This window comes from Pleurodeles waltl, chromosome 1_2 (genome assembly GCF_031143425.1).
Source record: "Pleurodeles waltl isolate 20211129_DDA chromosome 1_2, aPleWal1.hap1.20221129, whole genome shotgun sequence".
Taxonomy (NCBI): Eukaryota; Metazoa; Chordata; class Amphibia; order Caudata; family Salamandridae; genus Pleurodeles; species Pleurodeles waltl.
In genome coordinates this window covers 407673882-407699608 of record NC_090437.1, presented here as the reverse complement: position 1 = coordinate 407699608, position 25727 = coordinate 407673882, and the positions used below count along the sequence as shown (strand labels likewise).

The following is a 25727-nucleotide window of genomic DNA, read 5'->3' as shown; positions in this document are numbered from 1 at the left end:
TGCCCCCCCCCACCAACACACCCGTGGTGCTTGGCCCCCCACCCACCCGCCCGTGTTGCTTGGCCACCCGCCCGTGTTGCTTGGCCACCCACCCGCGTTGCTTGGCCACCCACCCGCGTTGCTTGGCCCCACACACCCACCCACCCGCGTTGCTTAGCCCCAACCCACCCACCCTGCTTGCCCCCCCCACCCACCCGCCCGTGTTGCTTGGCCCCCCACCCGCCCGCTCGTGTTGCTTGGCCACCCACCCGCCCGTGTTGCTTGGTAACACCCCCCCCCACCCACCCGTGTTGCTTGGTAACATCCCCCCCACCCACCCGTGTTGCTTGGTAACATCCCCCCCACCCACCCGTGTTGCTTGGTAACATCCCACCCACCCATGTTGCTTGGTAACATAACCCATGTTGCTTGGTAACATAACCCATGTTGCTTGGTAACATAACCCATGTTGCTTGGTAACATAACCCATGTTGCTTGGTAACATAACCCATGTTGCTTGGTAACATAACCCATGTTGCTTGGTAACATAACCCATGTTGCTTGGTAACACCCCACCCACCCGTGTTGCTTAGTAACATCCCCAGCCACCCCCCCCCCACCCACCCGCCCGTGTTGCTTGGTAACACCCCCCCCACCCACCCGTGTTGCTTGGGCCCCCACCCGCCCGTGTTGCTTGGCACCCACCCACCCGCGTTGCTTGGCACCCCACCCACCCGCCCGTGTTGCTTGGCACCCACCCGTGTTGCTTGGCCCCCCCCACCCACCCACCCACCCGTGTTGCTTGGCCCCCCCCCCCCACCCACCCACCCACCCGTGTTGCTTGGCCCCCCCCCCCACCCACCCGTGTTGCTTGGCCCCCCCACCCACCCACCCGTGTTGCTTGGCCCCCCCACCCACCCACCCACCCGTGTTGCTTGGCCCCCCCACCCACCCACCCACCCGTGTTGCTTGGCCCCCACCCACCCACCCACCCGTGTTGCTTGGCCCCCACCCACCCGTGTTGGTTGGCCCCCCCCCCACCCACCCACCCGTGTTGGTTGGCCCCCACCCACCCACGACCATTGCTTGCCCCCCCCCACCCACCCGCGTTGCTTGGCCCCCCCCACCCACCCACCCGCGTTGCTTGGCCCCCACCCCCCCCACCCACCCACCCGCGTTGCTTGGCCCCCACCCCCCCCACCCACCCACCCGCGTTGCTTGGCCCCCACCCCACCCACCCGCGTTGTTTGCCCCCCCCCCACCCGCCCGCGTTGCTTGGCCAGCCCCCACCCACCCGCCCGTCCGTGTTGCTTGGCACCCCACCCACCCGCGTTGCTGGGCCCCCACCCACCCACCCGCGTTGCTGGGCATACCCACCCGCGTTGCTGGGCCCCCCACCCACCCTGCTTGCCCCCCCCCCACCAACACACCCGTGGTGCTTGGCCCCCCACCCACCCGCCCGTGTTGCTTGGCCACCCGCCCGTGTTGCTTGGCCACCCACCCGCGTTGCTTGGCCCCACACACCCACCCACCCGCGTTGCTTAGCCCCAACCCACCCACCCTGCTTGGCCCCCCCCCCCCACCCACCCGCCCGTGTTGCTTGGCCCCCCACCCGCCCGCTCGTGTTGCTTGGCCCCCACCCGCCCGTGTTGCTTGGTAACACCCCCCCCACCCACCCGTGTTGCTTGGTAACATCCCACCCACCCATGTTGCTTGGTAACATCCCACCCACCCACCCACCCATGTTGCTTGGTAACATCCCACCCACCCACCCACCCATGTTGCTTGGTAACAACCCACCCACCCACCCACCCATGTTGCTTGGTAACATCCCACCCACCCACCCACCCATGTTGCTTGGTAACATCCCACCCACCCACCCACCCATGTTGCTTGGTAACATCCCACCCACCCACCCACCCATGTTGCTTGGTAACATCCCCAGCCACCCCCCCCCACCCACCCGTGTTGCTTAGTAACATCCCCAGCCACCCCCCCCCCACCCACCCGCCCGTGTTGCTTGGTAACACCCCCCCCACCCACCCGCCCGTGTTGCTTGGGCCCCCACCCGCCCGTGTTGCTTGGCACCCACCCACCCGCGTTGCTTGGCACCCCACCCACCCGCCCGTGTTGCTTGGCACCCACCCGTGTTGCTTGGCCCCCCCACCCACCCACCCACCCGTGTTGCTTGGCCCCCCACCCACCCACCCGTGTTGCTTGGCCCCCCACCCACCCACCCACCCGTGTTGCTTGGCCCCCCACCCACCCACCCACCCACCCGTGTTGCTTGGCCCCCACCCACCCACCCGCCCACCCACCCGTGTTGCTTGGCCCCCACCCACCCGTGTTGCTTGGCCCCCACCCACCCACCCACCCGTGTTGCTTGGCCCCCACCCACCCACCCACCCGTGTTGCTTGGCCCCCACCCACCCACCCACCCACCCACCCGTGTTGCTTGGCCCCCACCCACCCACCCACCCACCCGTGTTGCTTGGCCCCCACCCACCCACCCACCCACCCGTGTTGCTTGGCCCCCACCCACCCACCCACCCGTGTTGCTTGGCCCCCACCCACCCACCCACCCGTGTTGCTTGGCCCCCACCCACCCACCCGTGTTGCTTGGCCCCCCCCCACCCACCCACCCGCGTTGCTTGGCCCCCCCCCACCCACCCACCCGCGTTGCTTGGCCCCCCCCACCCACCCACCCGTGTTGCTTGGCCCCCCCCCCCCACCCACCCGCGTTGCTGGGCCCCCCCACCCACCCACCCGCCCGTGTTGCTTGCCCCCCCCCCACCAACACACCCGTGTTGCTTGGCCACCCACCCTGCTTGGCCCCACCCACCCGCGTTGCTTGGCCCCCCCCACCCACCCGCCCGTGTTGCTTGGGCCCCCCCCCACCCGCCCGTGTTGCTTGGCCCCACCCACCCGTGTTGCTTGAGCCCCCCCCCACCCACCCGCCCGTGTTGCTTGGGCCCCCACCCACCCGCCCGCGTTGCTTGGCCCCCACCCACCCACCCACCCGCGTTGCTTGGCCCCCACCCACCCACCCACCCGCGTTGCTTGGCCCCCCCCCCCACCCACCCACCGTGCTTGGCCCCCCAACCCACCCACCCGCCTGTGTTGCTTGCCCCCCCCAACCCACCCACCGTGCTTGGCCCCCCAACCCACCCACCCGCCTGTGTTGCTTGGCCCCCCCACCTGCCCGTGTTGCTTGGCCCCCCCACCTGCCCGTGTTGCTTGGCCCCACCCCCACCCACCCGCCCGTGTTGCTTGGCCCCCCCCAACCCACCCACCGTGCTTGGCCCCCCAACCCACCCACCCGCCTGTGTTGCTTGGCCCCCCCCAACCCACCCACCGTGCTTGGCCCCCCCAACCCACCCGCCTGTGTTGCTTGGCCCCCCCACCTGCCTGTGTTGCTTGGCCCCCCCACCTGCCCGTGTTGCTTGGCCCCACCCCCACCCACCCGCCCGTGTTGCTTGGCCCCCACCACCCACCCGCCCGTGTTGCTTGGCCCCCCCCAACCCACCCACCGTGCTTGGCCCCCCAACCCACCCACCCGCCTGTGTTGCTTGGCCCCCCCCACCTGCCCGTGTTGCTTGGCCCCCCCACCTGCCCGTGTTGCTTGGCCCCCCACCCACCCACCCGCCCGTGTTGCTTGCCCCCCCCCCACCAACACACCCGTGTTGCTTGGCCACCCACCCTGCTTGGCCCCACCCACCCGCGTTGCTTGGCCCCCCCCACCCACCCGCCCGTGTTGCTTGGGCCCCCCCCACCCACCCGCCCGTGTTGCTTGGGCCCCCCCCCACCCGCCCGTGTTGCTTGGCCCCACCCACCCGTGTTGCTTGAGCCCCCCCCCCACCCACCCGCCCGTGTTGCTTGGGCCCCCACCCACCCGCCCGCGTTGCTTGGCCCCCACCCACCCACCCACCCGCCCGCGTTGCTTGGCCCCCCCCCCCACCCACCCACCGTGCTTGGCCCCCCAACCCACCCACCCGCCTGTGTTGCTTGCCCCCCCCAACCCACCCACCGTGCTTGGCCCCCCAACCCACCCACCCGCCCGTGTTGCTTGGCCCCCCCACCTGCCCGTGTTGCTTGGCCCCCCCACCTGCCCGTGTTGCTTGGCCCCACCCCCACCCACCCGCCCGTGTTGCTTGGCCCCCCCCAACCCACCCACCGTGCTTGGCCCCCCAACCCACCCACCCGCCTGTGTTGCTTGGCCCCCCCAACCCACCCACCGTGCTTGGTCCCCCAACCCACCCGCCTGTGTTGCTTGGCCCCCCCACCTGCCCGTGTTGCTTGGCCCCCCCACCTGCCCGTGTTGCTTGGCCCCCCCACCTGCCCGTGTTGCTTGGCCCCACCCCCACCCACCCGCCCGTGTTGCTTGGCCCCCCCCACCCACCCGCCCGTGTTGCTTGGCCCCCCCCACCCACCCGCCCGTGTTGCTTGGCCCCCCCCAACCCACCCACCGTGCTTGGCCCCCCAACCCACCCACCCGCCTGTGTTGCTTGGCCCCCCAACCCACCCACCCGCCTGTGTTGCTTGGCCCCCCCACCTGCCCGTGTTGCTTGGCCCCCCCACCTGCCCGTGTTGCTTGGCCCCCCCACCTGCCCGTGTTGCTTGGCCCCACCCCCGCCCACCCACCCGTGTTGCTTGGCCCCCCACCCACCCCCCCGCCCGTGTTGCTTGGCCACCCCCACCCACCCCCCCACCCGTGTTGCTTGGCCACCCCCACCCGTGATGCTTGGCCCCTCCCACCCACCCCCCCACCCGTGTTGCTTGGCCCCCCCCCCACCCGTGTTGCTTGGCCCCCACCCACCCACCCGCCCGTGTTGCTTGGTAACACCCCACCCACCCACCCTCCCACACGTGTTGCTTGGTAACATCCCACCCACCCACCCACCCGTGTTGCTTGGTAACATCCCACCCACCCGTGTTGCTTAGTAACACCCCCAGCCACCCACCCTCCCACACGTGTTGCTTGGTAACATCCCACCCACCCACCCACCCGTGTTGCTTGGTAACATCCCAAACACCCACCCACCCGTGTTGCTTGGTAACACGCCCCCCACCCACCCACCCGTGTTGCTTGGTAACACCCCCCCACCCACCCACCCGTGTTGCTTAGTAACACCCCCAGCCACCCCCCCCACCCACCCACCCGTGTTGCTTGGTAACACCCCCCCCACCCACCCGCCCGTGTTGCTTGGCACCCACCCACCCATGTTGCTTGGCACCCACCCACCCGTGTTGCTTGGCCCCCACCCACCCGTGTTGCTTGGCCCCCACCCACCGACCCACCCACCCGTGTTGCTTGGCCCCCACCCACCGACCCACCCACCTGTGTTGCTTGGCCCCCACCCACCCACCCACCTGTGTTGCTTGGCCCCCACCCACCCACCCACCTGTGTTGCTTGGCCCCCACCCACCTGTGTTGCTTGGCCCCCACCCCCCCCACCCACCCGTGTTGCTTGGTAACACCCCCCCACCCACCCACCCGTGTTGCTTGGTAACACCCCCAGCCACCCCACCCACCCACCCGTGTTGCTTGGTAACACCCCCGCCACCCCACCCACCCGTGTTGCTTGGTAACACCCCCCCACCCGTGTTGCTTGATAACACCCCCCCCCCACCCACCCACCCGTGTTGCTTGGTAACACCCCCACCCACCCACCCGTGTTGCTTGGTAACACCCCCCCACCTACCCACCCACCCGTGTTGCTTGGTAACACCCCCCCACCTACCCACCCACCCGTGTTGCTTGGTAACACCCCGTCCACCCACCCACCCGTGTTGCTTGGCCCCCCCCCACCCACCCGTATTGCTTGGCCCCAAACCTGTGTTGCTTGGCCCCCCCCATCCACCCACCCGTGTTGCTTGGCCCCCCCCATCCACCCACCCGTGTTGCTTGGTACCCCCCCCACCCACCCACCCGTGTTGCTTGGTACCCCCCCACCCACCCACCCACCCGTGTTGCTTGGTACCCCCCCACCCACCCACCCACCCGTGTTGCTTGGTACCCCACCCACCCGTGTTGCTTGGTCCCCCCCCCACCCACCCGTGTTGCTTGGTCCCCCCCACCCACCCACCCACCCGTGTTGCTTGGTTCCCCCCCACCCACCCACCCGTGTTGCTTGGTTCCCCCCCACCCACCCACCCGTGTTGCTTGGTAACACCCCCCCACCCGTGTTGCTTGATAACACCCCCCCCACCCACCCACCCGTGTTGCTTGGTAACACCCCCACCCACCCACCCGTGTTGCTTGGTAACACCCCCCCACCTACCCACCCACCCGTGTTGCTTGGTAACACCCCCACCCACCCACCCGTGTTGCTTGGTAACACCCCCACCCACCCACCCGTGTTGCTTGGTAACACCCCCCCACCTACCCACCCACCCGTGTTGCTTGGTAACACCCCCCCACCTACCCACCCACCCGTGTTGCTTGGTAACACCCCGTCCACCCACCCACCCGTGTTGCTTGGCCCCCCCATCCACCCACCCGTGTTGCTTGGTACCCCCCCACCCACCCGTGTTGCTTGGTACCCCCCCCCACCCACCCACCCACCCGTGTTGCTTGGTACCCCCCCCCACCCACCCACCCACCCACCCGTGTTGCTTGGTACCCCACCCACCCGTGTTGCTTGGTCCCCCCCCACCCACCCACCCACCCGTGTTGCTTGGTCCCCCCCCACCCACCCACCCACCCGTGTTGCTTGGTCCCCCCCCACCCACCCACCCACCCACCCGTGTTGCTTGGTCCCCCCCACCCACCCGTGTTGCTTGGTCCCCCCCACCCACCCGTGTTGCTTGGTTCCCCCCCACCCACCCACCCGTGTTGCTTGGTTCCCCCCCACCCACCCACCCGTGTTGCTTGGTCCCCCCCCACCCACCCACCCGTGTTGCTTGGTCCCCCCCCCACCCACCCACCCGTGTTGCTTGGTGTCCCCCCACCCACCCACCCGTGTTGCTTGGTGTCCCCCCCACCCACCCACCCGTGTTGCTTGGTGTCCCCCCCCACCCACCCACCCGTGTTGCTTGGTGTCCCCGCCCCACCCACCCACCCACCCGTGTTGCTTGGCCCCGCCCCACCCACCCACCCGTGTTGCTTGGCCCCGCCCCACCCACCCACCCACCCGTGTTGCTTGGTTCCCCCCCACCCACCCACCCGTGTTGCTTGGTAACACCCCCCCACCCGTGTTGCTTGATAACACCCCCCCCACCCACCCACCCGTGTTGCTTGGTAACACCCCCACCCACCCACCCGTGTTGCTTGGTAACACCCCCCCACCTACCCACCCACCCGTGTTGCTTGGTAACACCCCCCCACCTACCCACCCACCCGTGTTGCTTGGTAACACCCCCCCACCTACCCACCCACCCGTGTTGCTTGGTAACACCCCGTCCACCCACCCACCCGTGTTGCTTGGCCCCCCCATCCACCCACCCGTGTTGCTTGGTACCCCCCCACCCACCCACCCACCCGTGTTGCTTGGTACCCCCCCCCCCACCCACCCACCCGTGTTGCTTGGTACCCCCCCCCACCCACCCACCCGTGTTGCTTGGTACCCCCCCACCCACCCACCCACCCGTGTTGCTTGGTACCCCACCACCCACCCACCCACCCGTGTTGCTTGGTACCCCACCCACCCGTGTTGCTTGGTCCCCCCCCCCCACCCACCCACCCACCCGTGTTGCTTGGTCCCCCCCCCACCCACCCACCCACCCGTGTTGCTTGGTCCCCCCCCACCCACCCACCCGTGTTGCTTGGTCACCCCCCACCCACCCACCCACCCGTGTTGCTTGGTCCCCCCCACCCACCCACCCACCCGTGTTGCTTGGTTCCCCCCCACCCACCCACCCGTGTTGCTTGGTGTCCCCCCACCCACCCACCCGTGTTGCTTGGTGTCCCCCCCACCCACCCACCCGTGTTGCTTGGTGTCCCCCCCACCCACCCACCCGTGTTGCTTGGTGTCCCCGCCCCACCCACCCACCCACCCGTGTTGCTTGGCCCCGCCCCACCCACCCACCCACCCGTGTTGCTTGGCCCCGCCCCACCCACCCACCCACCCGTGTTGCTTGGCCCCCCCACCCACCCACCCACCCGTGTTGCTTGGTCCCCCCCCACCCACCCACCCACCCACCCACCCGTGTTGCTTGGTCCCCCCCCCACCCACCCACCCGTGTTGCTTGGTCCCCCCCCCACCCACCCACCCGTGTTGCTTGGTCCCCACCCACCCGTGTTGCTTGGTGTCCCCCCCCCCACCCACCCACCCGTGTTGCTTGGCCCCGCCCCACCCACCCACCCACCCGTGTTGCTTGGCCCCGCCCCACCCACCCGTGTTGCTTGGCCCCGCCCCACCTGTGTTGCTTGGCCCCACCCCACCCACCCACCCACCCGTGTTGCTTGGCCCCACCCATGTTGCTTGGCCCCACCCACCCACCCACCCGTGTTGCTTGGCCCCACCCACCCACCCACCCGTGTTGCTTGGCCCCCACCCACCCACCCGTTTTGCTTGGCCCCCACCCACCCACCCACCCGTGTTGCTTGGCCCCCACCCACCCACCCGTGTTGCTTGGCCCCCCCCACACCCACCCACCCACCCGTGTTGCTTGGCCCCCCACACCCACCCACCCACCCGTGTTGCTTGCCCCCCCCCCCCCACCCACCCGTGTTGCTTGCCCCCCCCCCCACCCACCCACCCACCCGTGTTGCTTGGTACCCCACCCACCCACCCACCCACCCACCCGTGTTGCTTGGTACCCCACCCACCCGTGTTGCTTGGTCCCCCCCCCACCCACCCACCCACCCGTGTTGCTTGGTCCCCCCCCACCCACCCGTGTTGCTTGGTTCCCCCCCACCCACCCACCCGTGTTGCTTGGTTCCCCCCCACCCACCCACCCGTGTTGCTTGGTCCCCCCCCACCCACCCACCCGTGTTGCTTGGTCCCCCCCCCACCCACCCACCCGTGTTGCTTGGTGTCCCCCCACCCACCCACCCGTGTTGCTTGGTGTCCCCCCCACCCACCCACCCGTGTTGCTTGGTGTCCCCCCCACCCACCCACCCGTGTTGCTTGGTGTCCCCGCCCCACCCACCCACCCACCCGTGTTGCTTGGCCCCGCCCCACCCACCCACCCGTGTTGCTTGGCCCCGCCCCACCCACCCACCCACCCGTGTTGCTTGGCCCCGCCCCACCCACCCACCCACCCGTGTTGCTTGGCCCCGCCCCACCCACCCACCCACCCGTGTTGCTTGGTTCCCCCCCACCCACCCACCCGTGTTGCTTGGTAACACCCCCCCACCCGTGTTGCTTGATAACACCCCCCCCACCCACCCACCCGTGTTGCTTGGTAACACCCCCACCCACCCACCCGTGTTGCTTGGTAACACCCCCCCACCTACCCACCCACCCGTGTTGCTTGGTAACACCCCCCCACCTACCCACCCACCCGTGTTGCTTGGTAACACCCCCCCACCTACCCACCCACCCGTGTTGCTTGGTAACACCCCGTCCACCCACCCACCCGTGTTGCTTGGCCCCCCCATCCACCCACCCGTGTTGCTTGGTACCCCCCCACCCACCCACCCACCCGTGTTGCTTGGTACCCCCCCCCCCACCCACCCGTGTTGCTTGGTACCCCCCCCCACCCACCCACCCGTGTTGCTTGGTACCCCCCCACCCACCCACCCACCCGTGTTGCTTGGTACCCCACCACCCACCCACCCACCCGTGTTGCTTGGTACCCCACCCACCCGTGTTGCTTGGTCCCCCCCCCCCACCCACCCACCCACCCGTGTTGCTTGGTCCCCCCCCCACCCACCCACCCACCCATGTTGCTTGGTCCCCCCCCACCCACCCACCCGTGTTGCTTGGTCACCCCCCCACCCACCCACCCGTGTTGCTTGGTCACCCCCCACCCACCCACCCACCCGTGTTGCTTGGTCCCCCCCCACCCACCCACCCACCCGTGTTGCTTGGTACCCCCCCACCCACCCACCCACCCGTGTTGCTTGGTACCCCACCCACCCGTGTTGCTTGGTCCCCCCCCCACCCACCCGTGTTGCTTGGTACCCCCCCCACCCACCCACCCACCCGTGTTGCTTGGTACCCCCCCACCCACCCACCCACCCGTGTTGCTTGGTACCCCACCCACCCGTGTTGCTTGGTCCCCCCCCCCACCCACCCGTGTTGCTTGGTCCCCCCCACCCACCCACCCACCCGTGTTGCTTGGTCCCCCCCACCCACCCACCCACCCGTGTTGCTTGGTTCCCCCCCACCCACCCACCCGTGTTGCTTGGTTCCCCCCCACCCACCCACCCGTGTTGCTTGGTAACACCCCCCCCCACCCACCCGTGTTGCTTGCCCCCCCCCCCCCCCACCCACCCACCCACCCGTGTTGCTTGGTACCCCCCCCCACCCACCCACCCACCCACCCGTGTTGCTTGGTACCCCACCCACCCGTGTTGCTTGGTCCCCCCCCACCCACCCACCCACCCGTGTTGCTTGGTCCCCCCCCACCCACCCACCCACCCGTGTTGCTTGGTCCCCCCCCACCCACCCACCCACCCGTGTTGCTTGGTCCCCCCCCACCCACCCACCCGTGTTGCTTGGTCCCCCCCCCACCCACCCACCCGTGTTGCTTGGTCCCCACCCACCCGTGTTGCTTGGCCCCACCCCACCCACCCACCCACCCGTGTTGCTTGGCCCCACCCATGTTGCTTGGCCCCACCCACCCACCCACCCGTGTTGCTTGGCCCCACCCACCCGTGTTGCTTGGCCCCACCCACCCACCCACCCGTGTTGCTTGAAGCAAGGCTTGTTGACGGAATCCAGCCACGCAAACAGCCTGCATCCAACAATTTGACGTGGGACATCACCTGCACCAAGCAGGAACCCACAGCCATCTTCTTTGATGCTCTTCTGTACTTTTCTTCTGACCGGAGAATCCACTTTTGCATCTTCTTCTAGGTTGGCAGGGGCTCCTCTCCTTCCTGGACTCTTCTTTAACTTCTGGACTTATTCTCCTCTGTCCACAGGTCTTCAGGTCCAGGACTCCATCGTTTGTTACTTACAGTCTTGCTTGGTTCTTGCAAAATCTCTTATCACGACTTGTAGTGTGTCCTGAGGAAAATTGCAGTACTTTACTCCTGCTTTCCTGGGCTCTGGGGTGGGGTACTTTACTTACCTCTGGCATTTTCCTACACCCCCAGCGCCCCTCTACATACTACACTTGCCTAAGGGGGAATTCGTTATTCACATTCCACTATTTTAGTATATGGTTTGTGTTGCCCCTAGGCCCATTCCAATCTATTGTATTTTCTACTGTTTGCACTAGTCTATGACTGTTTTCTTAGCTGATTTTGATTATTAGTGTATATATTGTGTATTATACTTACCTCCAGAAGGAGTATTGCCTCTAAGATATTTTTGGCCATGTGTCACTAAAATAAAGTACCTTTATTTTTGGTAACACTGAGTATTGTCTTTTATTGTGTAAAAGTACTGTGTAACTATAGTGGTATTTCAGGAGCTTTGCGTGTCTCCTAGTTCATCCTAACCTGCTCTGCTACAGCTACATCTAGACAGCCCAAGCTGCTAGAACACTGCCTACATTTCACTTATAAGGGATAACTGGACCTGGTGTAAGTACCTTAGGTACCCACTACAAACCAGGCCAGCCTCCTACAATTTCCGCAAGGAAGATGACAACGTGAACAATTTTGTTTCTCCTGAAGATCTGAGAATTGATTATATTAGGGCAAAGTGCAACAACTCATACTTCTGCTCCAAGCTCTCCCACTGGCTTAGCCCTCAGTTCAGTATCTTCCTCCAAGCAATAGGCTTGAGGGTTTTTTTAGGCCACCAATTGAGCTTATGGGTCGCTAGCATTTAGCGCTCAAGCTGTTGAAGCTGTCAAAAATCAAATTAATTGGGCAGTGAAAGGCCTCGTGGGGCAAGTGATCATGCCAGATTGGGTTCCAATAGGCAAAATTGCAGTTCAGTTAAACAGATTGGAAGGCAGAAAGCTAGCCACAAGCTGCAGCAAGTTACTTATTTTCAGGGGCACACAGCCACGGTGCAGCAAGTCTGGATGGGAACTAAGAAAAAAGCCACTCAATGCTTCCAGCATGCATCTACCATCGCTTCTTCGCTCTAATTTCCAGTAAGAAATGGGATCACAAGAGAGGGGCTGCTGACCAATTACTCCACCAACACAACCCCTCTTCAAAGTTATTTTCTCCCACATGTGCAGAAGACAGAGGTGGCAGTCATTGCAGAATCAGACCAGGGCGAAAGAGAAGTTGCGAGGAAAAGACGAACCCGCGCCATCCAGGTGCATCCGCACCTCAGTCCAACAAAGCTCCTCCAAGCTGAGTCCCCCAGAGTGCGCAAGCATCTAGCCACTTCTGTAGAGCTCTGCAATTCACTACATTTATGGCCTTTTCATAAGCTTCTGTATATCCTCTGTAAACCAATGTGTGGCTGTGGTATGGCTGTAAGACGACCACGTCAACCTTACACTAGACAGGCAGGAAGAAGTGAAGGCCGTCTCACCGCCAGGAATCTATTTGCACTGATCTCACCAGTGCAGGGAAAAAGACTTGGGAGCCTGTTTCTGAAGTTGGTAGTCTGTGCTCACTTCTCGTAGTCGCCGTCCTCACTTAGTCCTTGGGAGTGATAGAGCAGGGAAGCAAGTGCACAGGGCACTCGAGTGCTGGACAACTCCAGCTGATTTCTGACTGACAGACCAGTACCCCTACTGATAGAGCCTTCAGTCACCTTCTCTTGCATCACTGTGCCCTCCATGCCCAGCACGGAGCTGCTCCCTGCAGCCTCGTTACACAGAGGCCTCACGGTCTGCCCATACTCTCAGCTTGTACTCTCTGTACTCCTGCAGGCCCTGCAAACTTCACGTCCTCTACATTTCTGCATCCAGTTCCTGTTCAACCCCTTGCTCCGACCTTCATGTCTGGGTTTCATCCAAACGCTTCCACCTACCTCAAGTTAAGAAATGTGCCCAGTTTATCATACAGAGCATAAGTAAACCCCAGTCGTTAGCAAAATGGGCTTTTGCATGCGACCTGCATAATTCTTGAAAATGTATACAAAATGACTTATACAAAGAATCCTGTGTGTAAAGAAGTAAGACCTCCCAAAACCTGCCCAGCTTGTCATCCACTGACTCCTTAAAACCGATTATTACATTTGTTACTCTGATTGCCCTAGGCTTACCAGTCATCAGGCTCTATCTACTGTTGCAAATAGTGGTCACTTTCGGATGTAATAAGTGAACTAACACCCTTTAACACATGTAATATCATGGCTAGCAACTACAAACAAACTTTAGAAAGTCTCCCCCAAAGAAAGGCTTCACGTGAATGAAACTTGTATACCCTTGAACTAGGAATAAAAAGCAACCATCTTCATGCAGTGCCATTTGGTCAGATTTTCTGCCAAGAACACCAACGTATCCATTTGCAGGAATAGTACTAATTGTTTCTGCAAAAGATACTGTATGTGTTACTATTACCTGTTAGCACTATGTGCACTTTTCTGTCAGTAACATCTGTTCACCAATTAATTAGAATTACAAACCTACAAGAGCAAGCACTTGTAGCTGAATCAGGCACGGACCTCAGGGCATTATGTATTCCCCTACAAATCATCAAATAAAAGGAATAGTAGCAGTTGTAATAGTGATTTGTAAATAACCAAAAAATATGATGCATTGACTAAGGAATTAATTTTTCTTCAGCCCTAGCCTGCAAACGATTAACTGTGGAGCCATTACTGATGTTTTTCTATTTTTGCTTGTCAGGGTAATTTTGGCAGCGTTGAAATGTGCAGGTATGACCCCCAGCAAGACAACACTGGTGAAGTTGTGGCTGTGAAGAAGCTGCAGCACAGCACAGAAGAATACCTGCGAGACTTTGAACGAGAAATTGAGATCCTTAAATCCTTACAGCATGAGAACATTGTAAAATACAAGGGAGTGTGCTACAGTGCAGGTATGGCGATTGTTACAACTGATTGATGTACTTGAAGTATGAGGAAACACATGATGCATGGTTTTTATATAAATTATCTTGATCCTTTCAAATTGTACTCTCTTTATTGTGGTCATTGTGTGAAAGACATACTACAAATGTCTACTGTTTATCTTAGGCAACCCTGCAATCCTTAGTTGTTTTTTCTTTAAAGAATAATGCTTCTTGAGTAAATTCTTCTTTTCTGCCATGTCCAAACAACTGTGCCAATGTATGGTCCAGCTTATACATTTTTTCCAGCCTAGAATGAAAGACCTTGGAAAGCCTTGATTCATGTTTTATTGTAAATGATTTAATCATTATTTCATATGTGATTAGTACAGCCGGCATTTATCTAATTAGTGCTTAATATATCCCTGAAAATATCATAGACCATAGCTTTCCTGGCAGTGCCACAAGGATCAGCATGCACACATGCTGAAGTACTCCCTGTTCCGTATTGATCTCTCTGTACTCTTTGGAATGGAACCTTCAAGAATCCATATGCAGCATCTTCAGTCATGTGCACCACCCCTTTGTCAATCTACTCCATTGAGGCTGGCACAAATTGAATTATTTTTACCATGCAAAATTCTTCGTCCTTGTATTAAAAATATTTATTGACACTATGTCACGCTTTTTTTAATTGCTTGTCCTAAAGTTATAGAACTTTCTTCTTCACTAAACTTGTAATTGGTCTTCTCATCCAATCTGTGGGCAGGCACAAAAGCACAAATTTTCTAAAACCCTCTCACATTTGCGTACACAGATTCACACTTTGGTGTATGTTGAGAACCAAGAGAACGCTTAGATGTGTGTGTGTGTGGTGTGCCTGTTGTGCTCATTCACTCACATTTTCACATTTTTTCACCCAAAAGGTTCACAGATATGTTCTAGGAAAACGAACCAGATAATTACCAGTTTACATTCTAAAATATAATATGAAAATGATTTTGAGAAGTAGTTTCTCTTCTCCTTCAAGTAGCCTACACTTCAGTCTTCCAAAGCGAATTGTTTGTTGTTTAATGTTTTTGTCAGGCCATGCTTTATTTACCTGCCAGTACATTTGGACTTGCATTGCTTCTTATAGAGCACTACATGTTACGTTCAGTCAATATACATATTCAAATTTAACAGATTATTTCTTTGTTTTCAGAAAAAAAATATTTTGTAGTTGCTAAGTCAAACTGACAAATGTTTGATTTTTCATGCACTGTTAGGTCGCAGAAATCTTAAGTTAATTATGGAATACTTACCATATGGGAGTTTACGCGATTACCTGCAAAAACACAAAGAAAGACTTGATTTCAAAAAACTTCTGCAGTATGCATCCCAGATTTGCAAGGTAATGTAAATGTTGTCTTTTTGTCTGTTCTGTGCATATGATTTGTGTTTTAGGGAGTGCTTGTAAGGCACAAACATCCAATTATGCCCAATTCAAGTATGAAAGTTGTACTGTACGAGGCCCCTTGAGTCACTGCCAATCCCTATAAGACAGATCTAGCTGAGCCATATTTTGAAATGTCTTAGTTGTCAACAGTACTAACAACCACAAATCCCAAAAATCATTTGACACCAAATCCATGACAATCTAGCAGTTGTTTTCTGATCAGTTTTTGTCCTTGAGTGTCTGTTGTTAGAACAGTGTGGAGCAAGACAGGCTGTCTCTAGCCTTGAGCAGCAAAAGAAAACCAATCATTTTTTGTGCTGGCAAATTCCACACAGTCCATGCACGCTGCATGTTCCATGGCTCATCGACCTCTGCGCCTGTCAACAGAATGCCTTTTCCTGATAATTTTTCTGCTTGCAAATGCCTCACTTTTTCAATACCTCTGTTGTAGAAGCACACATAAGGCAGGCAAATGTAGCCATTTCTATTTCCTTCCAGGTCTGATTTCTGTGAGTGGAGGTGGCCTAGCAGCTCTAATCACTGCTTGTAGCTCGGTAGCTTTTAAAAAGTGGAATATTTTCAGTTCTCTCTTTTGTATTCATTCAGGCCTGGCTGCAATGTAACCTGTGTATGTTATGGAAAAAACCTTGCCACACACAATACCCCATTTACTAGCGCCAGCAATCCCAGTACATCCTACAGTAGAAAACAATTACTTAGGGAGTATACAGGCCTTGGCAAATCAAAAAAAGAGACCGAAAGGCTAGTCCTCCTTCTCATCTCCATTTCATCATCCCCTGCACCATCGGAACATCTGCTCTACTTCTCCTTTAAAGGAGCATGCAAAGGTGTGTATAGGGAGTATTTCATCCTTTCACTAGTACTTCTAGAGCTGCAGAGTCATACAGATTATAGAAAGCGGATATGTCCTTTCTTCCAACACCTCAGCCCCAAATCCACTTTGCTTTCATTTAGAGGACCACACTCAGATTCTTTAACAGAAGGTGGCAGCTCTCTTCCCGGAAGAACCGCTGGATTTAGTCTCAGAGCAGAAAATTGGGTAGAGAGCTATTATTTTCAGGACGTCCTGGCTACCAAGAATGATGGTGGTCAGGGTCCAACACTTAACTGCGTAAGGAAAAGTCTTGGCTCTCCCAGGCTTAGGTGCTTTTGGTTCTGAAAACAGAGGACTTGACGGTATTGTTAGAATTGCAGGATGCATATTTCCACATACCGATCTTCCAGTGATGCAGGAGGTATTTGTGGTTTGTGATAGGTTCCATCCACTATTGGTTTGCCGTCCTCACTTTTGAACTGACATTGCCTCCCAGGGTCTTCACCAAGGTGATGGGGACGGTTGCAGCACATGTGCACAGGTCGGGGATCTCAAATGTTCCTGGACGGCTGGCTGCTTTAGACTAGCTTGCCACAGCTGATGTCGGAACACCAGCTTCCCTGCTGTTCAACTTGGGGTTTTCCATCAGCTGGCCCAAGTCGCACGTAGAGCCCTCTCAGCACCTCCTGTTCAAAGGGGCTTTACTGGACATAAAGTCTCTCTGAGCCTTCCTTTCCCCCAGGGGATGTGGGCTATTCAGATAGGATTGTGATGTTTTGGGGAGGAATTGGAGTTCCATTTCTGACGTTCTTCACCAGCTAGGGCTGCTGGCCTCCTGTATCTCACTAGTGACACATGCAGTACGTGCTTACGGTACCAGAGCAAAACTTCAACTTCAGGTCCCACCTGGGGCGTCCGATGGCAGACATTTGTTGCATTGTGACATGCACTTCCCTTCACACATTCACAAAGCATTATTGCTCAGACTTGGTACTGAGAAGGGATGGGCATTTTACTGGTTCCTGTCTGCAGGATTTCTAGGTTTGAAGATTCTTTCAGACGCACCACTTAAGAGGAGGTACTTCTAGGGCATCCGTTCAAGAGGTTAAGAATCGGCAGGTAGAAGTAGCCATCAGTAGTAAGTTACTTACCTTGGGAAACATTCTGTTCGATGACGTGTAGCTGTAGATACACTTTTTGCATAAGTCCGCCATCTGGTATTGAGCTTGGAGTGTTGGAAATTGTTTTTGTTTGAAAAAACCTTTTTGAGTCACGAGATCGAGTGACTCCTTCTCTCTGTGATACTGTGCATGGGCATCGAGTCCTTTGTTAGTTTGTTTTCTCTCCACCATCGGGTTCGGATGTGTTTCCTCTCACTCTGGTATTCCTCAGCTCGGTCTATTCCAAACTCTTCTCTTCTGTCTTTCTTTCAACAACGGTATTGTATCTCGGTCATGTTTGCAAACCTAACGAACTTGACCCAAATTTCTGATTCTGGTGTCGGTTTACCACCCTTCGGAGCGCCAACACCCTTCTCAGGCCTACTTCTCCATGTGGTGTCAGAATATGCAGGGCTGATGAAACAGACTCCATTTTGGTTTTGCCTCGATATCATTTGAAATTCCCACACACCGACCAACACCTGGTGTGTAACTTGTGCTTGTCCCCGGAACATAAAGAGGAGAAATGCGATGCCGGTCAGTCTTTTCGATCCAAAAAGACTCTCCGGGACTGAAGAGCGCATCGCCTGGAGATGGCCTTAAAAGACACCAGACAACACTCCTGATATTTTTAGAGAAGAATTTGCACAGGAGGAGATCGAACACAAGGTAGCCTTCTCTATTCAAAATTCTGAGTTGGACCTCGAATCTGACATCGAGAATTGCTAAGACTAAGCTGTCTTCGGCCTTGACCTTCGACTTGGCATCATCCCACACAGTCTTGGGATAGAGTCGACCCTTTAATCTAAGCTTTTCGTCTCCGAGAGAGAGGCCTTCCACATCAGCTTCGGAGCCAACACCTTTGACTCAGCACAAGGCTTCCACTCTGAAAACCTTCGAACCGAAGATGCTATCTTATAAAGGCTCCACCCATTCCTCTGAGGCAGTTTTACCAGTAGAGCAAATACTTGAATTAATGGACGCTCATCAGTGCCAAGTACACATACAAAAGGGAACAGGAAAAATATTTGCTTCTCCCCCTGACCCAATCAAGAGGAGACTTAATTTTCAAGAGACCTTGGACACTGCTCCTCCTCCTAAAAAGGTCTCAAAGGACAAGGCCCCAGTTCAACCTCAGCCTGCTCCACCTTACTCTCCTGTACTTCCTCCTACTACTCCACCGCCTCCACAATCTTCTTCACCTATTACTGACCCACAGATTTCTCCACAAGGTTCACCACCACCCCACGGAGATGTTTTGGGCGAAATGCCACAGGATTTCGACCAATGGGATCCAAACGATCCAGATCCCATACTACCTAATGACCCTGAATTGTACCCTGCATGCCCCTCACCTCCTGAAGAGATGCAACATCATACCAACAGGTCATTGCATGGGCAGCTACATACCATAACGTATACATGCACGCTGACCCTATCGAAGAGGATTTCCTCTTTCATACACTGATTACCACCCATAAAGAAAGTCGGTTCCTGCCCGTTGCCAGGTATGCTCAGACATGCCACAGATATTTTTAAAGAACCAGTTAGGTCAAGAGTTAGTACCCCAAGAATTCATAAAAAATATAAGACAGCAACCTCAGACTTTATATTTATTAGATCACAGATACGACCTAGCTGTATAGTTGTCAGCACAGCACCGACATGTGCTAATGGCCACTAAACAGGAGATGCTCCTCCTTCTGATAAGGAGAGCAAAAACTAGATGCAGCACGAAAACGAGTGGCTACACAGGCTGCCAATTATTTGCGTATTTCCAATTCACAGGCACTTTTGGCAAGATATGATAGGGCCCACTTGGCCAAGATGGAGCATCTTCTCCTGTATCTCCCAGAGGAACATCGAAAAAGGGGCAAGGAAATAGATTCAGAAGGGCAAATTTTTTAAACAACTCTGTTAGGTGTGCAACTGCTGCAATGGATACCTCAGCACGTGGTATAAATACCAGTGTTATTTTAAGAAGGCAGGGCCGGCTTTAGGGTGTGTTTTGCAATAACTTATGAAACCTTCGATTTAAAAGCACCTCCTGAAAGGTTCCTCGTTCGTCTAGCCTTCAGGAAGCAATTAAAATGACAAGATACCTCTTGTGATTAATGTTCCTGCTAGGGAGAAAGATGGGAGTTTTGTCTAGCAGCAGCTTTGACTCGCCATAAAGTAGCATAGAGGGTTACTATGCCTGCTGCAAAGAATAGAACTATATTTTATGTGAACACCTGAGTGGCTGAGTAAAGCTAGCCTTTAAAAGCGCTTTAAAGCAAATTAATGTATATGAAAGAGGGGAGCTATGGAGAGATGAGGGGCACATTTGCCAGTTTGTCGTGAGAGAACCCTAGAATGTGGTAATTGCGTGGAAAGTGAGGGAAGGGTGCCAAAAAAGACTGTCGCACAGGGTGCCACTAGTGCTGAAGCCTGCCCTGTAAGAAAGCATGCTTGGCTAGATGCTCAGGTTTCAAGAAAGAATCCAACAGGCAGTTCTTAACATGCCTTTCGATAGAGAACACTTGTTTTGCACAGAGGTTGACACCAGCATTGAAAAACTCCAAAAGGATTCTTTACCAGCAAAAGCTATGGGGGCCCTACTCACCACACCACAGTTTGGGGGAGGCTTCAAAACATCACCTACTGAGCCTTCCACCTCCCAAACCAAGCAAAGCAGAGACATCTACAATAGAGGGTCCTACAGAGTGGCAAATAACAGAGGTAGAGGTAAGGCATCTACCTCCAGAGGTTCTGCCTCAAATACATGCCAGTGACTACTTCCTCCAGCCTACACCTTTCCAGTAGGGGGAAGACTAATGCATTTCTATCCCCAGTGGTCCAGTATCACCACAGATCCATGGGTTCAATCAGTTATCCAACATGGTTACTGTCCAGATGGGGGTCCCTTGCTCGCTGTGCCAGTGGATTCAAGGTAGCCTGGCTGATGAAGATGCTTGTTTCCGGTCCAGGGAGGACCTGGCCCGGCAGTTCAGGCTGGACTTTTTCCATGGGGAACAAGGTCAAGACTGATTTGCTTATGGCTGGGTCCAAACTGGTGTGGAATGGTGAGCAAAAGAATGATGGATTAAACCCAGATATGTGACTGGGGGTGAGTGTTTTATTAGTTTCAACACTTTAGCAACACAAAAGGATGATGGGCAAAGTTGCCCTAATTGGGAACGGTATGTCCAGACGTGTCCCTTGCTCACTGTGCCACTGGTACTCAAGCTAGCCTAGCTGATGAAGGGTGATACCCTGAAACTGGTCCCAGGATGTTTGTTTCCGATCCAGGGAGGACCTGGCCTGGCAGTTCTGGCTGGCCTGTTCCAATGGGGAAAAGGGTCAAGACTGATTTACATATGGCTGGGTCCAAACTGGGGTGGCATGGTGACCAAAAGAACGATGGATTAAATCCAGAGTCTGTGACTGGGGGGGTTAGTGTTTGAAAAGTTTCAACACTCCATCCATCATCCTTTTGTGTTGCTAAAATACTGTCTAGAACTCATCTCCACTCCACTAAATATTCCCACTTGCACTCACAAACTTTCACACACCCATCTTATTCTTTTCAAAGAAGAGGTACCATCCCTTCTTCTCAAAGGGGCTATAGAGTCTGTTCCCTTATCACAGCAAGGGTTAGGAGTATTCTCCCTATACTTCCTTATACCAAAGAAAGATGGGTCACTAAGACCAATTCTAGATCTCAGACCTCTCAATCTATACATTCTCTTAGAGAATTTACATGTGGTCACTCTCCAAGATATTATTCCCCTATTACAGCAAGACGACTTCAAGACAGCCTTAGACCTGAAAGATGCATACTTTCACATTCTCATTCATCTAGCATATCGCAAATACCTTAGATTTGTCATTGCAGAAAAACACTATCAATCCAAGGTTTTACCATTCGGGGTAACAACCGATCTGAGGTTAGTCACAAAATGTCTAGCGGTAGTTGCTGCATATCTCAGAAGACAACACATCCATGTCTTCCCCTGCTTGGACGATTGTTGATGGTACTGGCTTTGATGAGCCAATGTCCGCATGATACTCAGTACACAGTAGACCTTCTCCACACCCTGGGATTCACAATCAGCTTTTTCAGATCCCATCTACAACCTTCACAGATACACTTTATCTGGGAGCAGCTCTCAATGCTCACTCAGGGTTGGGAAATCCAAACCCAGCTCGAATTCAAGCTTTCCAAACTCTTCTTTCTTATTGCAAGAAAAACACATTTACACAGTACGAATAGTGACGCAGCTACTAGGGATGATGGCTTCCTGCATTGCTATCGTTCCTCATGCTAGATTACACATGCTTCCCTTACAGCAGTGTCTGTCTCGTCAGTGGTCTCATTCACAGGGTCATCCCCAGGATCTAGTGCTGTTGGAACTGCCAGACTCACCACTGTCTGCAGTGGTGGATCCCACCAACCTTTCCAAGAGGCAGCCCTTTCAAGACCCTGTGCCTCAAGTCACTCGGATTACAGATGTATCACCGATAGGGTGTGGATCTCACCCCAACAACCTCACAATACAAGGCATATATGGGATCCCATTCAACGAAATTCTCACATCAACTGATTGGAATTACAAGCATTCTCTCTAGCACTCAAAGCCTTTCTGCCACAACTCTCCCACAAAGTGGTTCTAGTTTGTCCAGACAAGACAGCCATGTATTATCTACAGAAACAGGGGAGTGGGGGGGGGGGGGGGGGAAGGGTTGCAAATTCATCTCAATTGTCCCTTCTTTTGCAGACAATTTGGAAATGGGTAATTCACCATCACATTCACTTACTGGCAGAATAGCTCCCAGGAATGGACAACCAGTTTGCAGACCTCCTCAGCAGGATGCAGCAACAAGTCCACAAATTGGAACTTCACCCACAACTATTTCACAAATACTTTCAGCGATGAAGAACACCACAAATGGACCTCTTAGCCTCAGCAGAAAATTCAAAATTACAAAACTTTGCATCCAGATACCGACAGCCTCAGTCCAAGAGCAATGCTGTATGGATGAATTGGACAGGGATATTTGCTTATGCTTTTCCACCTCTCCCACTCGTTCCATCTCTAGTTCGCAAAATGGACAAACATTACTTACCATGATCCTTGTCGCTCCCACATAAGCACGTCAAACTTGGTTCACAACACTTTTAGATCTGTCGGTGGTGCCTCACTAGACACTCCCCAACAGTCCACATCCTCTGACTCAAAGGTGAGGTCAAATCAGACATCCAGACCCCAAAACACTCAATCTTGTGATATGGCTTCTGAAGTTTGGTTATTTGAATCTCCCCTCACAATGTATGGAAATTCTTAGAGTGGCTTATAGACCTACAACTAGACAGTGTTATGCTGCAAAATGGAAATGTTTTGATTGCTTCTGTCAACCTAAACACATTGATCCACCCAAAGCCTCAATTCAATTGTTATTAGCTACATTTACAAAGAGCAAACTTGGCATACTCCTCTATTAGACTTAATTTAGTGACTATAACTGCTTACCTCCAAAATATTTCTTTATTCAAAATTCCAGTAATCAACGCCTTTATGGAAGGCTTCAAAAGAGTAATTCCACCCTGGGTTCTTCCAGCCCCATTATGGAACCTTAATATTGTCCTTACTAGACTCATGGGTCCACCTTTTGAGCCTATGCATTTCTGTTCTTTACAATTTATTTAATGGAAAGTAGCCTTTAGTGGCTATCACTTCCCTAAGACTTGTAAGTGAAATACACTTTTTAACTTTAGAAGAACCATTCTTCCAGTTACACAAGGATAGGGTAGTTCTTAGGACAAACCCTAAATCCCTTCCAAAAGTAGTTTCACCATTTCACATTAATCAATCAGTTGAGCTTTCTGTTTTTTTCCCACAGCCAGACTCAGTTGCTGAAGGATCTCCTCACACATTAGATGTTAAAAGGGCTCTTATATATTACATTGATAGGACTAAAAGCTTTAGAAAATCTAAACCGCTTTTTGTAGCATTTTCTATACCTCATAAAGGCAATTCAGTTTCAAAAATTTGTATAGCATGATGGATAGTCCAGTGTATTCAAACTTTCCATCTTAAAGCCAAAAGACAATTACCTGTAACTCCCAGAGCACATTCTACCAGAAAATGTTTTTTTCTGTGGCTTTTTTTTTTAGGAAACATTCCAATAGCAGACATTTGTAAAGCTGCTACTTGGTCTATACCACATACATTTACTAATCACTATAGTGTAGATGTTTTAGCACGGCACCAGGCTAATGTTGGTCAAGAGGTGCTCAGGACACTTTTTCAAGCTACTCCAACAAGATAGCCACCTCTTACTTGGAGGGGTTTGCTTTACAGTCTATGCAAAACATGTGTATCTACAGGTACACATGCCATAGAACGGAAAATATTCCTTACCTAATAGACATCTGTGCGTGGCTTGTAGTGCTGTAGATTCACCTGCGCCTTCCCTCCTCCCCGGAAGCCTGTGGTCATTGTAGTGGCATTATTTTACAAATATTGGACATATGTATATATACTGCATGGACATTATATATATATATATACATATATATATATATATATATATGTGTTCGATGGCATGTGTAGCTGCAGATACACATGCTGTGCATTATCCTGCCATCTAGTGTTGGGCTCGGAGTGTTACAAGTTGTTTTTCTTTGAAGAAGTCTTTTCGAGTCACGAGACCGAGGGACTCCTCCCTTTCGGCTCCATTGCGCATGAACGTCGACTCTATCTTAGATTGTTTTCTTTCCGCCATCGGGTTTGGACGTGTTCCTCTTCGCTCCGTGTTTCGGTTCGGAAAAGATAATTATCAATCGGAAAATTCAACGGTATTGTTTGCGCTCAGTACCGGGTTAGTGCTAGCACATCGACACCGAAGAAAGACCGCGTCCATCTTCAAGGCTCATGTAACGGACCCACTTCTGCCCCAACTGCCACGCTAAGTATCCTTATACAGACCAACACTTGGTCTGTAATCTTTGTTTGTCCCCCGAGCACAAAGAGGATACGTGCGAGGCCTGTCGGGCGTTTCGATCCAAGAAGACACTGTGGGATCGTAGAGCTCGAAGACTTCAAATGGCATCGATACCGTCCGGACACCCCGAAGTCGAAGAAGAGGAGACATTCTCCATTCCAGATTCGGACTCGGACGAGCCCGAGAGTGAGCAGCCGACAAGGCAACAAACCGTGAGTAAACCAGCCCCGGCAAAAACTCACTAGAAAATCATGAAGGCCCAGGGGACGCCACCGCCAACAGGCTATGGCTTTACCCGAAAACACAGTGACCAAACATCTGCACCGAAAAAGGCCTCCAGCAGCCGAAGACATCCGACTCCGGTTGAGATACCGGCTCCGAACAGACTCGGCACCGAGATACCGGCTCCGACGAGACTCGACACCGAGAAATTGCCACCTGAAAGCCAAAAAGGTTTCCTCGGAACCGAAAAAGACTGCCGAAAAGGTTTTGGTGCCGAAACATGCAGCCTCGGAGCCGAAACACAGCTCCTATACAGACGAACAGGGCCTTTCCTCACAATTACAAGGCCACAGGTTTGAACAAGAACTGGGCATGGGAGAGCCAGAACATACCCAGAGGAGGCTCCATATACAAAAAGACACGGGAAAATCAGAACTCTTCCTCCAATAAAGATGGAGCAGAAGCTCGCATTCCATGAGGCGGAAATGCAGCCAAAAGCAAAAGTGGCAAAAGAAAAAACACCACCACAGTTTTCTCCACAACCATCGCCACCGCACTCGCCACATCTGTCCCCAGTAGCAACACCCCCAATGATGCAGTCACCAACGCACACAGGGTGGGGCCAAGATGACCCGGATGCATGGGATTTGTATGATACACCGGTCTCCGATAATAGTCCGTACTGCTACCCGGCAAGGCCATCACCACCGGAGGACAGTACTGCTTACATGCAGGTGGTTTCCAGGGCGGCTACTTTTCATAACGTAGCATTGCATGCAGAGCCCATAGAAGATGACTTCTTGTTCAATACTCTGTCATTTACGCACAGCCAATACCAAAGTTTGCCAATGTTACCAGGCATGTTAAAACACGCCAAACAAGTGTTTCAAGACCCAGTCAAGAGCAGAGCCATCACACCTAGGGTGGAGAAGAAATATAAACCTCCCCCTACGGACCCTTTGTACATTACACAACAGTTAACTCCTGATTCGGTTGGTAGTAGGAGCAGCCCGTAAAAGGGCAAACTCACAAACTTCTGGAGACGCACCACCACCCGACAAAGAAAGTCAGAAATTCGATGCAGCAGGCAAAAGGGTGGCTGCACAGGCAGCCAATCAATGGTGAATT

The 25727-nt window shown here is 55.0% G+C and overlaps 1 protein-coding gene across 2 annotated transcripts in view; it reads left to right on the top strand.

Moving 5' to 3' along the window:
* JAK2 (Janus kinase 2) overlaps positions 1-25727 on the top strand; it is an 882548-nt gene that overhangs the window by 788769 nt on the left and 68052 nt on the right. For both annotated transcript variants that reach the window (XM_069240320.1, XM_069240330.1), the window contains 2 exons: positions 13798-13987; positions 15226-15350. In XM_069240320.1, the coding sequence (XP_069096421.1) occupies positions 13798-13987; positions 15226-15350 (315 nt within the window). The remainder of the gene's footprint in view (positions 1-13797; positions 13988-15225; positions 15351-25727) is intronic.